The 12,496-nt window shown below is 55.3% G+C and overlaps 1 protein-coding gene across 1 annotated transcript in view; it reads left to right on the top strand.

The window, feature by feature from the left end:
* Nucleotides 1-7,983: 7,983 nt before the first annotated feature.
* Nucleotides 7,984-12,496, top strand: part of LOC133354628 (breast cancer anti-estrogen resistance protein 3 homolog) — a 30,742-nt gene continuing 26,229 nt past the window's right edge. Inside the window, exon 1 of the mRNA XM_061571643.1 lies at nt 7,984-8,479. Within this exon, the coding sequence (XP_061427627.1) occupies nt 8,411-8,479 (69 nt within the window). The 5' untranslated portion in view covers nt 7,984-8,410. The remainder of the gene's footprint in view (nt 8,480-12,496) is intronic.

Genomic DNA, 12,496 nt, shown 5'->3' with positions numbered 1-12,496 from the left:
GAGAGACTGCAGTGTAGTGAGGTGATGGTGTCCGAACGGGACTATTCCATCATTTGGTGACAGTGTGCTGAGGAGCGCAATGCACAAAGAGACAATATAGTTTTGTGTCCATAGTAAAATAACCCTCACGACACTGCGCCGGCAACGCGGCGAAGATGAATTCCGTCACATCACACGACCAGGGAGACGGGAGATGGCCGGAGAGTCGGGGGGGGGAAGGATGGGTGGTGGGGGGGGATGGGTGGTGGGGGGGGGGGAGCCCAAATTTCATCCAGCAGTGGCTAGAACACGACCCGTGATGACGGTATTAGTAGTGTCAGTAGTAATATAACACACGAGTTGACGCGGAGTGAACCGGGGACCCCGAGACCGGCAATATCTGGGCATGGGGGGGTGGAAGAGTAAAAAAATGAAAAAATAAAAAAATAAAATTCAGCGCATCCACTTGAAAGGAAATCTCTCGGCATAGGGGAAGCGTTGTGTGTACCGATACAGAGCCCCCACCGCCCCCCCCCCCCCCCTGCCGTGCGACACCAAGGCCCCCGTGTCGTCAGATACAGAACGCCGCTTTGTGTGTCGCCGCGGGGGGGGCACGCGGGGAGGATGGGTGGTGGGGGGGGGCAGAGCGCAGAGCGGTCACCGCCGGGGAAGACTCAACGTCGCACCGCCGGCGGCGGCCGAACGATGGCCACGTTTGGAAGCGGAGTAAGATGAAGACGATGAAGATGATGACGGAGGAGATGAAGACAAAGGAGATGCAGAAGACGATGAATTAGAAGAAGACTAAAACCAACGCGTACCCATCGTAATCCGTGATCGACCCTAAAAAAAATGTCTCAAGTTTTTTTCCCGCCGCTCAAATGATTTGCAGACCCTGCAGGGCAAAGTGGGTGGCAATTCCACGTTACTCTGGTCAGCGGCGGTGGATGAGTGCATTCATAGGAAAGCCAACATCGATGGACTACTCACCCACCCCTCCCCCCTGCGCAAAGTGCTACTTTATTTTAACTGACCCCGGAGGGATGATGATGGGTTGAGTGAACCCTTCCCACCCCCAGCGGATGCATCGTGACTGCCGCTGCCGATGATGATGGCGATGAGCGGTCCCATCCACCTCTGGCTTGCGAGCTATGCCGCAGACCGCAGATTATACTGGTTGGAACCTCCTGGTTACACCAGCCCACAGGGGATTATTGTGTCCGTCCGTCGTGCAGGGAGAGGCTGGGTGGGGAGGGAGGGAATGGGTGGGGAGGGGAGGGTGGGGAGGGGAGGGTGGGGGGAGGGGGGGAGGGTGGGGGGGAGGGGCTGGGTGGGGAGGGGCTGGGTGGGGGGAGGGGGTGGGCTGGGTGGGGTGGGGAGGGTGGGGCTGGGGGGGGGGGGGGGGGGGGGGTGGGGTGGGGAGGGGCTGCTCACCCCGTGGTGCCCTTATAAAACTCAACGTTTAACCTACTCACGCCGGCTTGTGCCCGCCCTCACAGTCGGGCATATTTGCGGAATACACCACGCCGCCGTTGACCCTGCAGGCCATTGACCGAGCAACCCAACGTTCCTACCAGCTCCCTCCGCAGCAGGGATGTGTTACGGCGGCACGGACGTCGCACAGAAGCGCGCACCCCCCAACGTAAGCGACGTTGGCGGCGGTGAGCAAACTTGTTCCAGCTTTAACTGCTTCGTATTGATTTTTAAATATAGCAGGCTCCATCGATTTATGAAAAAACAAAAATATAGTACATTTTATAGATTTTTTTTAAGCGTACATCGGACTAAACGACTGTTCATAACTCACCCTGATCTGCCCCCCCCCCTCCATCGTTCACCAATCGGCACTGACCAGCGTGGTGAAGTATGGTCACACAACCACAACCCCCCCCCCCACCCCCAGCGTGCATCACAAAGTGGCTCACATGACCACTGAGAGAGAATCAGAATCTCCGTTCAGAATCTTTATCCCGGAGAAATCCGATGACCCATGAAGCTCTTTTCACGGTATCACCCAGAGTCGAGCCGTTGGTGGAAATTCCACGTTCGTATGACAGGGATGAACATGTCCATAGGACAGTTTATCCAGCAGCGGATTGACAAGAAAAAATGATCAGACCAGAAGTCAAGTCTTATCCATGATTCACGAAAGGTGGTATACTTGTGATCTTAACCACGTGATCTTTGACTGCAAACACGTGACAGCATTTGGTGACCTGGGCTCTGTGCCTCATCATAGCCGGTGCGGTGGAGGTGCCGGAGAATTCCATGAATACCGCGCCCGGTCGAAAGGGGTCACAGTGAGCTGCGCGCGCACGTGGTGACGAGCGTGCACGTGTAGACGCGCGTGCACGTGTTGACGCGCGTGCACGTGTTGACGCGCGTGCACGTGTTGACGCTCTGGTAGTGTGCGGGGTGGCGGTGGCGGACCGATCGGTGGTGCCGCGCTACGAACCCCCGACGACCCGAGTTCGATTCCCGCTCGTGGCCGCCAATGCCGGTGACGAATATCTGAACCCAGTCCTAGGCCTCCCCTAGGTCGACTCGGCCTTTAATGAGTTTCTGGTTCGGCCTGTAAGTAACGTCAGCGCTGGGCGGGGGGGGGGGGGGGGAGAGACAAAGGCGGCCGGGCGTGGAGTTGGCCACCCACCGCCTCGTGTGCTGTGCCGGCCTTCGTTTGTGCTGCTCGTGAACGGCACTTGCCCCAACATCCTGTGGAAGGCTACACGGGGCATCTTTGTCTTTGTGTCAAGATACTTGTCTGCAGTGGAGGGGAAATTCATTCGCAGCTCAGGCAGACACCCAGTCCCTCCTCTGCGCCGTTTAACGCGGTCGGCTACGTACGGTGCAGAAGAAGTCCAACATACGTACGTACAACGCGGCTCAATATCTCTCGCATCGCGCTTGACCGGGCAGTTATTCTGACTCGGAGATATTAAACCGGTTCCTGTCATAGGAACGTGGAAATTCCACGACTGGCTCAGGCCAGCCAGCAGAGATGACCAGCAACAGATTTCTCGTTCGAACGCACGACCGTTTTTTGTTGACTTTTTTTTTTACTAATATTACTTCGAAAAGGAAAGTAGCTCTTGCGCCGACAGATTTCTTGCCAAAGGAAATGTGAAATTTCCCGAATCCGCCCGTCCGTCCGTCCGCCGCACGTCCTGGCTGCCAGCGGCGAGGGACCCGCCCTCTGGCCCGCGCGAGCGTTGCCCAAGTTCACGGTCCAGAGGTCGCGGGCGGATCATCACGACGGCGCGCGTTGCGCAATCGACATCCACGCGCCGCCTCCACGTGTTTGCATTGTTGCTCACGCACGTGACGCACGCCGTCATGCGCGTGCGCACGCGCGTGTGTCACGCGCGTGTGTCACGCGCGCATCTGCCGGGGATTCGAGAATGCGGCCGGTCACGCTCCCCCCCTCCTCTCCTCGCCCCCGCACCTGCCGGCGGCTGAGTTGGAGTTCCCACACAGGTGCGGCGCTGTGCGATGGGGGTGGGGGGGGGCGTCCGCTACTTCCCCATCGTTTATTTAACTCGAGCCGATGAACATAATAAAAAATCACTCGAGCAAAGAATTTCACTTCGGCTTTTGCTGCTTCTCCGCTGCAAGCGGCCGGGCGGCGACTCAACGGAGAGCGGCGAGGTCATGCCCAGGAATCCCCGCTCCTACGCGCGGTCCGTGAGCTTCCCGTTTGATTTACAAAACATGAATCGACACCCCCCGTAGCCTATTCTGTAGGACGCGCGACTGCGTGATTCACTTCTCGCCGAGCGTTAGCCCTGCTGACTGCGTTGTGTACGTACTGGATATGAAGCTTTCGTGACTGCAGGAATCCATACTTTTTGTATGTACGTTGAACTTCTTTCACACCGTATGTAGCCAACCGCGCTAATCGGAGGTGCGAGAGAAAGGCAACAAACTATGGGTCTCTGTGTGAGTGTGTCTCTCTGTGAGTCTATGGTCTCTTTGTGAGTCTATGGGTCTCTGTGTGAGTCTATGGGTCTCTGTGTGAGTCTATGGATCTGTGTGTGAGTCTGTGGGTCTTTGTGTGAGTCTGTGGGTCTCTGTGTGAGTCTGTGAGTCTCTGTGTGAGTCTATGGGTCTCTGTGTGAGTCTATGGTCTCTGTGTGAGTCTATGGGTCTGTGTGTGAGTCTATTGGTCTGTGTGTGAGTATGGGTCTCTTTGTGAGTCTATGGGTCTCTCTGTGAGTCTATGGGTCTCTGTGTGAGTCTATGGGTCTCTGTGTGAGTCTATGGGTCTCTCTGTGAGTCTAGGTGTGTATGTTGAACTTTTTTCGCACCGTACATAGTCAGCCGTGCTAATCGAAGGTGCGGGAAACCCCCTGCCACCCCCACCTCGTTTGACTAAAATCGCGCCTTAAGACGCAACTTATGCTTAAGAGCTGTTCTACATTTCTTGAATCCTTAGTTTTGGGGTTGGGCTGTATTGGCGTGAGCCTGCGCGTGTGTGTGTGTGTGCGTCTGCTTTGTACAGCGTGGGGAGCGGTGGTGTAGCGGTTAGCGTGCTGCACCACGACCCCGACGACCCGAGTTCGATTCCCGCTCACGGCCACCAACTTGAGTGTCGAACATCTGAACCGGTCCTGGGCCTACCCTAGGTTGATTAGGCCTCAAATGAGTACCTGGCGAGGTGTGCAGTAAACATCGCCACTGGGGAGACAAAGGCGGCCGGGCGTGGTGCTGACCACCCACCTCCCTCGTGTGCCTTCATAGGTGCTGCTCGCTAACCGCACTTGCCCCAACAGTCTGCAAAGGCTCTACGGGGGATCTTTGTCTTTGTTTTGTAGAGCGTCTTATGACCTCCAGGTAAAAGGTACTTTGTGTAAATTTTTACAACGCATTCTCCCCCAGTATATGTATCTGCCCATATATCTACCAGTCTCAAGGTAAGCCATTAGTGAGCAGGGGCTGAGACCATTTAACTCGGCACAAATTAAAACCCCGTTTAATCGTTAACTCAGTCCACGTAATTATACGAGTCTACGGGTCCGCGTGTGAGTGTGTGTGTCTGTGGCCGGGAGCGGTGGTGTAGTGGTCATCGCTCTGCGCTTACGAAAACGGCGACCCGAGTTCGATTCCCGCTCATGGCCAACACCAGTGACGATTGTCTGGACCGGGCCTGTGGCAACACTAGATCGACTCAGCCTCAAAATGAGTACCCGCTGCGGTGTGTAAACATCGCCACTAGGGTGACAAAGGCGGCCGGGCGTAGTTGCTGGCCACCCCCTCCCCCTCGTGTGCCGTGCCGGCCTTCATAGGTGCTGCTCGCTAACAGCACTTGCCCCAACAGTCTGTTAAGGTTATACGGGTTATCTTTGTCTTTGTGTCTATGGCTTCTCTTACGAATCTCTCTTTAGATCATGTGCATCACTTTGTGATCCTTTACGGGTCTCCGTGCGAGTCATCAGAATATTTATATACAGAGTGCTTAAAGATGTTTTTAACACTTCTATGGGATTACTATCGTTTTTAATGGAAAAAATAACGGATAATACTACACCGCAACATGATAACAAATGTCATGTTTATACTCTTAGGTTGTTTCGGTAAAGTCACGTAGGTAAAAAATAAAATTAAAAGTTAATAAAAGTAATACTGAAAATAAAATAATAAATCACGACGTTTCGGAGGCAACACAAGTCTCCGTCATCAGGTGGGACCGTCACAGCTAAAATTACTGCATCAAGTGAGGAAAATTCCAAAAGACCAGCCCTTAAATACAAGTTAAGGGGGGAGGGGCTTATTTGAATGTGGTAACCAGGGAATGGAACGTGGGGGTGGTGAGCGGGGCTACAAGACTTTACCTAAAAACCTAATAGTATGAATCCTTGCAGTCACGAAAGCTTCAAATCTAAAAGTCATCTTTATAGCTTCGGAAAGTCAAAGAGTCTCCCACTTGTTCACCATCGTTGTCACCACGCGCGCCCTGGCATCTCCTCCAGGTGGTCTCCAGAGCCCGGGGCAGCGCATTGCTCGCGGCGTCGTTGCAAATTCTCAGAAGCGTTCACATTCTTGAGCGTTTGAAGCGCCCCTGTGTGTGTGCATATATCTAATAAGCGACAGCTGAAGCCGTCGAAATCGACGCACTCCGCAACGCGGATTCATCGGTGCCGGCTCAGCGACCCTGACCCCTGGAAGTTGACCCCGGGCGAGATGAGAGCGCTGCTGTGCAGATGCCACGGCCCACAGAAGTTGGCAGGGTCAGATTTCACTTCACATCCAATTTCTCTCTCCCGGCCACCGCCGCTTGCGAGAGCCGCGATCTTCGGAGGAACGGAACAAAAAAAGTCACGGTCGCAAACTTCCGCTGTCAACAACAACAACAATCGACAAACAAAGAAATGTCTAGATTTGAAACTTTCGTGACTGCAAGGATTCATATTCTTAGGTTTTTTCGGTAAAGTCACGTAGGTAAAACATAAAAATTAATAAAAGTAAAATAAAATTTAAATCACGACGTTTCGGAGACAACACAAGCTTCCGTCTTCAGGTGGAACCGTCACATCCCGACAGCTGTATCAAGTAAATGAGAGATTGCAGGAGCTACCATATCTCATTTACTTGATACAGCTGTCGGGATGTGACGGTTCCACCTGAAGACGGAAGCTTGTGTTGCCTCCGAAACGTCGTGATTTTTATTTTATTTTACTTTTATTAATTTTAATGTTTTACCTACGTGACTTTACCGAAAAAACCTAAGAATATAACAAATATTTTGTAATCCCTTGAAAGGGGGGGGGGGGGGGGGACGCGACCCCAAACGCAGGAGACTTACAGGTGGCAAGGTTGTAGCTCCACGTGACCCTCAGTGGCTGGACTCGCTCGGGCGATTCCAAGCGCGCGCGTGTGCGTGTGCGTGCGTGTGTACGCTCGTGCGTGTGCGTGCGTACATGTGCGTGCGTGTGTGTGCGTGTGTGTGCGCGCGTGTGTGTGTACGTGCGTGTGTGTGCGTGTGTGTGTACGTGCGTGTGTGTGCGCGTGCGTGTGTGTGCGTGTGTACGCTCGTGCGTGTGCGTGCGTACATGTACGTGCGTGTGTGTGCGTGTGTGTGCGCGCGTGTGGGTGTACGTGCGTCTGTGTGCATGTGTACGTGTGCGCGCGTGTTTGTACTGCGTGTGTGTGCGTGCGTGTGCGTGCGTGTGTGTGCGTGTGTGTGCGCGCGTGTGCGTGTAAGTGCGTGCATGTGCGCGCGTGCGTGTGTACGTGCGTGTGTGTACGTGCGTCTGTGTGCATGTGTACGTGTGCGCGCGTGTTTGTACGTGCGTGTGTGTGCGTGCGTGTGTGTGCATGCGTGCGTGTGTGTACGTGCGTGTGTACGTTCGCGTGTGTGTGTGTACGTGTGCGTGCGTGTGCATGCATGCGTGCGTGTGCGTGTGTGTACGTGCGTGCGCGTGCGTGTGTGTGTGTGCGTGCGTGTGTATGTGTGTGTGTGCATGCGTGTGTGTGCGTGCGTGCGTCTGAAGCCGGGGAGGAGTAGCATTTAAACAGCCGTCAATACCCCGCACTCTCTCCCTCGCTCCCTCCCTCTCTCACACACTCCTCCCTCCCTCTCTCTGCCTCTCTCTCTTCTTTACGATCAGAGGAAACAAGAAGATGCTCGGTGTAGTCGGCACTTTGCTTCGTTCATCATTTCGGTTTTTTAAAATGCTTTGCTTTATGTAAACCCCCTTTTTAAATGATAGATTTCACGCTCTGCTCTTTCACGCCCTCCCTCTCTCTCACGCACTCTCAATCTCTCCCTCCCTTCCTCTCATTCTCTCTCTCCCCCCCTCTCTCTCACGCACTCTCAATCTCTCCCTCCCTTCCTCTCATTCTCTCTCTCTCATTCTCTCCCTCCCTCTCACGCTCTCTCTCTCATTCTCTCTCTCCCTCCTTCTCACGCACTCTCTCCCTCGCCCCCCCTCCCTCTCACGCACTCCCTGTCTCTCTCCCTCCCTCCCTCTCACGCACTCTCTCATTCTCTCTCTCTCCCTCCCTCTCACGCTCTCCCTGTCCCTCTCTCTCTCCCTCTCCTCCACCGCCGCCACGAGACGTCACACTTCGCCATGGGCAACGGGCGCAATGTTCCGCGTTTCGTGCGACGTTAGCGCAGCGTCTTCGCAGGCGGGCGGGCAGCGAAGCCCCTTCACAAGCCCCCTTCACGAGCCCCCTTCACGAGCCCCCTTCACGCCGCCCGAGCGTCGTCCGTCATCGCTGATCCCTTTAACCCCGCCACGATTGGCTCCCCGTCGACGTTTGCCGGCGAGGTTTTTTTTATTTTCTTAAATTTTTTTTTAAAAACTTCACGACGCGTTCCTCGGTGTCGCGAGCGGCGCTACCTCCCTCCGTCCTCCTCCTCGTCATCGTCGTCGTCATCCTCCTCCTCCCTCGCATCATCGTCGTCGATGACACCGGCGTCGCCCGCTCCATGGCCGGGCACTTTGACGCGCCGCGGAGGAGAGGGAGGCACAGCTACCCGAGCGCGAAGCGTCACGCGGTGAGTGCGCAGAGACTTTCCCCGCTTGCGGAATAGATTACGTTACAACAACAACAAAAAATTCATCGATCGCGCGTTTCATATTTGTTTTAGTTAAGGCCACGTCCCGGCGTGACGCCGCTGTTGACGGTGGTGGCGGTGACGACGATGGTGATGGAGACGATGACACGTGGCTTCATGCACTCACTGAATGATTTGCGGGCCGGTCGTTGATAGACCGGAGGAGGTGGCACAGCCCACAGTGAGAGGAGGTGGAGGTGTTACGTGGGGTGGTGTGAAGGTGTTACGTGGGGTGGTGTGGAGGTGTTACGTGGGGTGGTGGTGCAGGTGGAGGTGTCACGTGGGGCGGTGGTGCAGGTGGAGGTGTTAGGGGGAGTTATGGTGCAGGTGTAGGTGTCATGGGGAGCGGTGGTGTAGGTGTAGGTGTTACGTGGGCGGTGGTGCAGGTGCAGGTGTCACGTGGGGCGGTGGTGCAGGTGGAGGTGTTAGGGGGGGCGGTGGTGCAGGTGGAGGTGTCACGGGGGGCGGTGGTGTAGGTGGAGGTGTTAGGGGGAGCGGTGGTGTAGGTGGAGGTGTTTAGGGGGAGCGGTGGTGCAGGTGCAGGTGTCACGTGGGGCGGTGGTGCAGGTGGAGGTGTTAGGGGGAGTGGTGGTGCAGGTGGAGGTGTTAGGGGGAGCGGTGGTGCAGGTGGAGGTGTTACGGTGGGCGGTGGTGCAGGTGGAGGTGTCACGTGGGGCGGTGTGTGCAGGTGGAGGTGTTACGGTGGGCGGTGGTGCAGGTGCAAGTGGAGGTGTCACGTGGGCGGTGGTGCAGGTGTCACGTGGGGTGGTGGTGCAGGTGCAGGTGTCACGTGGGGCGGTGGTGCAGGTGGAGGTGTTACGGGGGGCGGTGGTGGAGGTGTTAGGGGGAGCGGGTGGTGCAGGTGGAGGTGTCATGGGGAGCGGTGGTGGAGGTGTTAGGGGAGCGGTGGTGCAGGTGGAGGTGTTACGTGGGCGGTGGTGCAGGTGTCACGTGGGGCGGTGGTGCAGGTGGAGGTGTTATGGGGGGCGGTGGTGCAGGTGGAGGTGTTAGGGGGGAGCGGTGGTGCAGGTGGAGGTGTTACGTGGGGCGGTGGTGCAGGTGGAGGTGTCACGTGGGGCGGTGGTGCAGGTGGAGGTGTCACGTGGAGCGGTGGTGCAGGTGGAGGTTTCACGTGGGGCGGTGGTGCAGGTGGAGGTGTCACGTGGGGTGGTGGTGCAGGTGGAGGTGTCGCGTGGGGCGGTGGTGCAGGTGGAGGTGTCACGTGGGTGGTGGTGCAGGTGGAGGTGTCCACGTGGGGCAGTGGTGCAGAGTGTTGGGGAGTGTGTGGAGAGCGGTGGTGCAGCGGTTAGCGAGCCGAGTTCCATTCCAGCTCACGGCCAACACAGCTGACGATTAACTTGACCGGTCGTGGGCCTCCCCTGGGTCGACTCAGCCTCAAATGAGTACCTGGTGCGGTGTGTGGTAAACATCGCCACTGGGGAGACAAAGGCGGCCGGGGCCTGGTTGTTGGCCGCCCGCTCGTGTGCCGTGCTCGCTAACAGCACTTGCCCCAACGGCCTGTTCAGGCTATACGGGCGATCTTTGTCTTTGTGGCGCGTACCGTGTGCGCGTGTGTGGATATCTGTTCTGAGAGTCGCCAATCCAGGCCCCAGGGATGACCGGCTGAGACTAATTCCCGGGGATCACCTTTTGTTGCCGTCCGTGAGCGGAGTTTCCACTTCACCGTGTGGGATGCAAAGCGAGTCACGGGTGGTGCCAAGGATGACGGCTTCGGTGCCCTCCCAGTGATTCCGAACGATTGCGTCATGGCTTGTTTGTTGTGGGCGCGTGTGTGTGTGTGGATGTGTGTGTGTGTAGATGTGTGTGTGTGGATGTGTGTGTATGTGTGTGTGTGTGGATGTGTGTGTGGATGTGTGTGTGTGTGGATGTGTGTGTGTGGATGTGTGTGTGGATGTGTGTGTGGATGTGTGTGTGTGTGGATGTGTGTGTGTGTATGTGTGTGTGGATGTGTGTGTGTGGATGTGTGTGTGTGTGGATGTGTGTGAGTGTGTGGATGTGTGTGTGGATGTGCGTGTGTGTGGATGTGTGTGTGTAGATGTGTGTGTGTAGATGTGTGTGTGTGGATGTGCGCGTGTGTGTGTGGATGTGTGTGTGTGGATGTGTGTGTCTGTGGATGTGTGTGGATGTGTGGATGTGCGTGGTTGTGCGCATGTGTGTGGAGTACCTCGTGTGGTGTGTTAACATTACCACTGGGGAGACAAAGGCGGCCGGGCGTGCTGTTAGCCACCAACCCCTCGTGTGCCGTGGCGGCCTTCATAGGTGCTCGCTCATAGCACTTTCCCCAACAGTCTGTTTCAGGCTATACAGGGGATCTTTGCCTTTGTGTGTGGATGTGCGTGTGTGTGTGTGTGGGTTGACAGTCCACCCATGGCACCTGGGGTCTTGTCCCGTAACCTCCTGAGTACTAGATTCTTAGTGCACCTGGCCTGGCACAGGTGCAGTGGTAGGTATTGGTGTGTGTGTGTGGGGAGCGGTAGTGTAGGGGTTAGTGCGCTGTGAACCCGACGACCCGAGTTCGATTACCGCTCACAAACAATAATAAAGGTGGCGTATATTTGGTCAGGTGTTGGGCCTCCCCTAGGTCAACTTAGCCTTAAATGAGTACCTGGTGCGATGAATAAAGATCACCACGAGGGAGACAAAGGCGGCCGGGCGCGGTGCTGGCTACCCCACGCCCTCGTGTGCCGTGCCGGTCTTAATAGGCGCTGCTCGCGAACAGCACTTGGACCCGGCAGTCTGTTGAGCCTACACGGGGGATCTTTGTCTTTGTTTTTTGGGGATGTGGATGGGTATTCTTAGGTTTTTCGGTAAATTCACGTAGGTAAAAACATTAAAAAGTAAAATAAAATAAAAATCACGACGTTTCGGGGGGCAACACAAGCTTCCGTCTTCAGGTGGTACCGTCACAGCCACGACAGCTGTATCAAGTAAATGAGAGATCACAAGAAATATATATACGGGGTGGTATTTCTTGTGATCTCTCATTTACTTGATACAACTGTCGTGGCTGTGACGGTTCCACCTGAAGACGGAAGCTTGTGTTGCCTCCGAAACGTCGTGATTTTTATTTTATTTTACTTTTTAATGTTTTTACCTACGTGACTTTACCGAAAAAACCTAAGAATATGAATCATTGCAATCACGAAAGCTTCAAATCTAGAATTAATGTGGATGGGTAGTTGTTAAGTAGGTCAAGGCACAGCCGTGCAATTTCCGGCTCGCTCCACTGCCGTCGGAAGCGGCCAAACACTCGACGGAGCCCTCGCAGAGGCCTCTCTCGAGAGAGGGCATTGGCCTACTCTTCCACGGCAGCGCTGTGCCCACACTTTACCCCACGGCGCACGCGACCTGCCGGTGGGAGGCGGGGGTGGAGGGGTGAGGATTTGAAGATTTTAGGAATCCCGTGCCGTCGTTTCGGCTGCCGCGCCTGGAGGTTGAATCGAACCGGTGGACCTCCGGTTTGGCAGGGGGTGGGGGAGGGGGGCAGTGCCTAAGCTAGTGCATATGTTGTTATAAAGGGGTCCTACATAAAATACAACACTAATTAAAAAAAACATGAATGTTTAACTTGCACAGTAAAGTAATTGTATTTTTTCATTTGCTATACAGCTAGATAATACGACAAATCGCTAACCTTACACACCGAGTCGTTCGTAAAAGTTGAAGGCGGTATAGTACTATAGTAATAGAGCAAGTGCAGAATCACCGAACCGGAATTGATATCTTGAAAGCATTTAGCACGGGGCCCTTGAAAGTGCGGGGGCCCCGTAGCATTATGTAGCTACTTGTGCTACTAGGATATAATCCGGCACTGGAGGGGGGGGTGGGGGTGGCAGCTGTACTGTACGATCCATCAGGCCCAACGCGGTGTACGTTGAACTTCTTTCGCACCGTACGTAGCCAAGCGTGCTGATCGTAGGTGCGGCCTGCGACTCG

This window comes from Lethenteron reissneri, chromosome 48, assembly GCF_015708825.2.
Source record: "Lethenteron reissneri isolate LAM-NWPU_2019-01 chromosome 48, ASM1570882v1, whole genome shotgun sequence".
Lineage (NCBI taxonomy): Eukaryota > Metazoa > Chordata > Hyperoartia > Petromyzontiformes > Petromyzontidae > Lethenteron > Lethenteron reissneri.
Note: the sequence above shows the minus strand (reverse complement) of the source record. Positions and strands in the feature narration are given on the sequence as shown.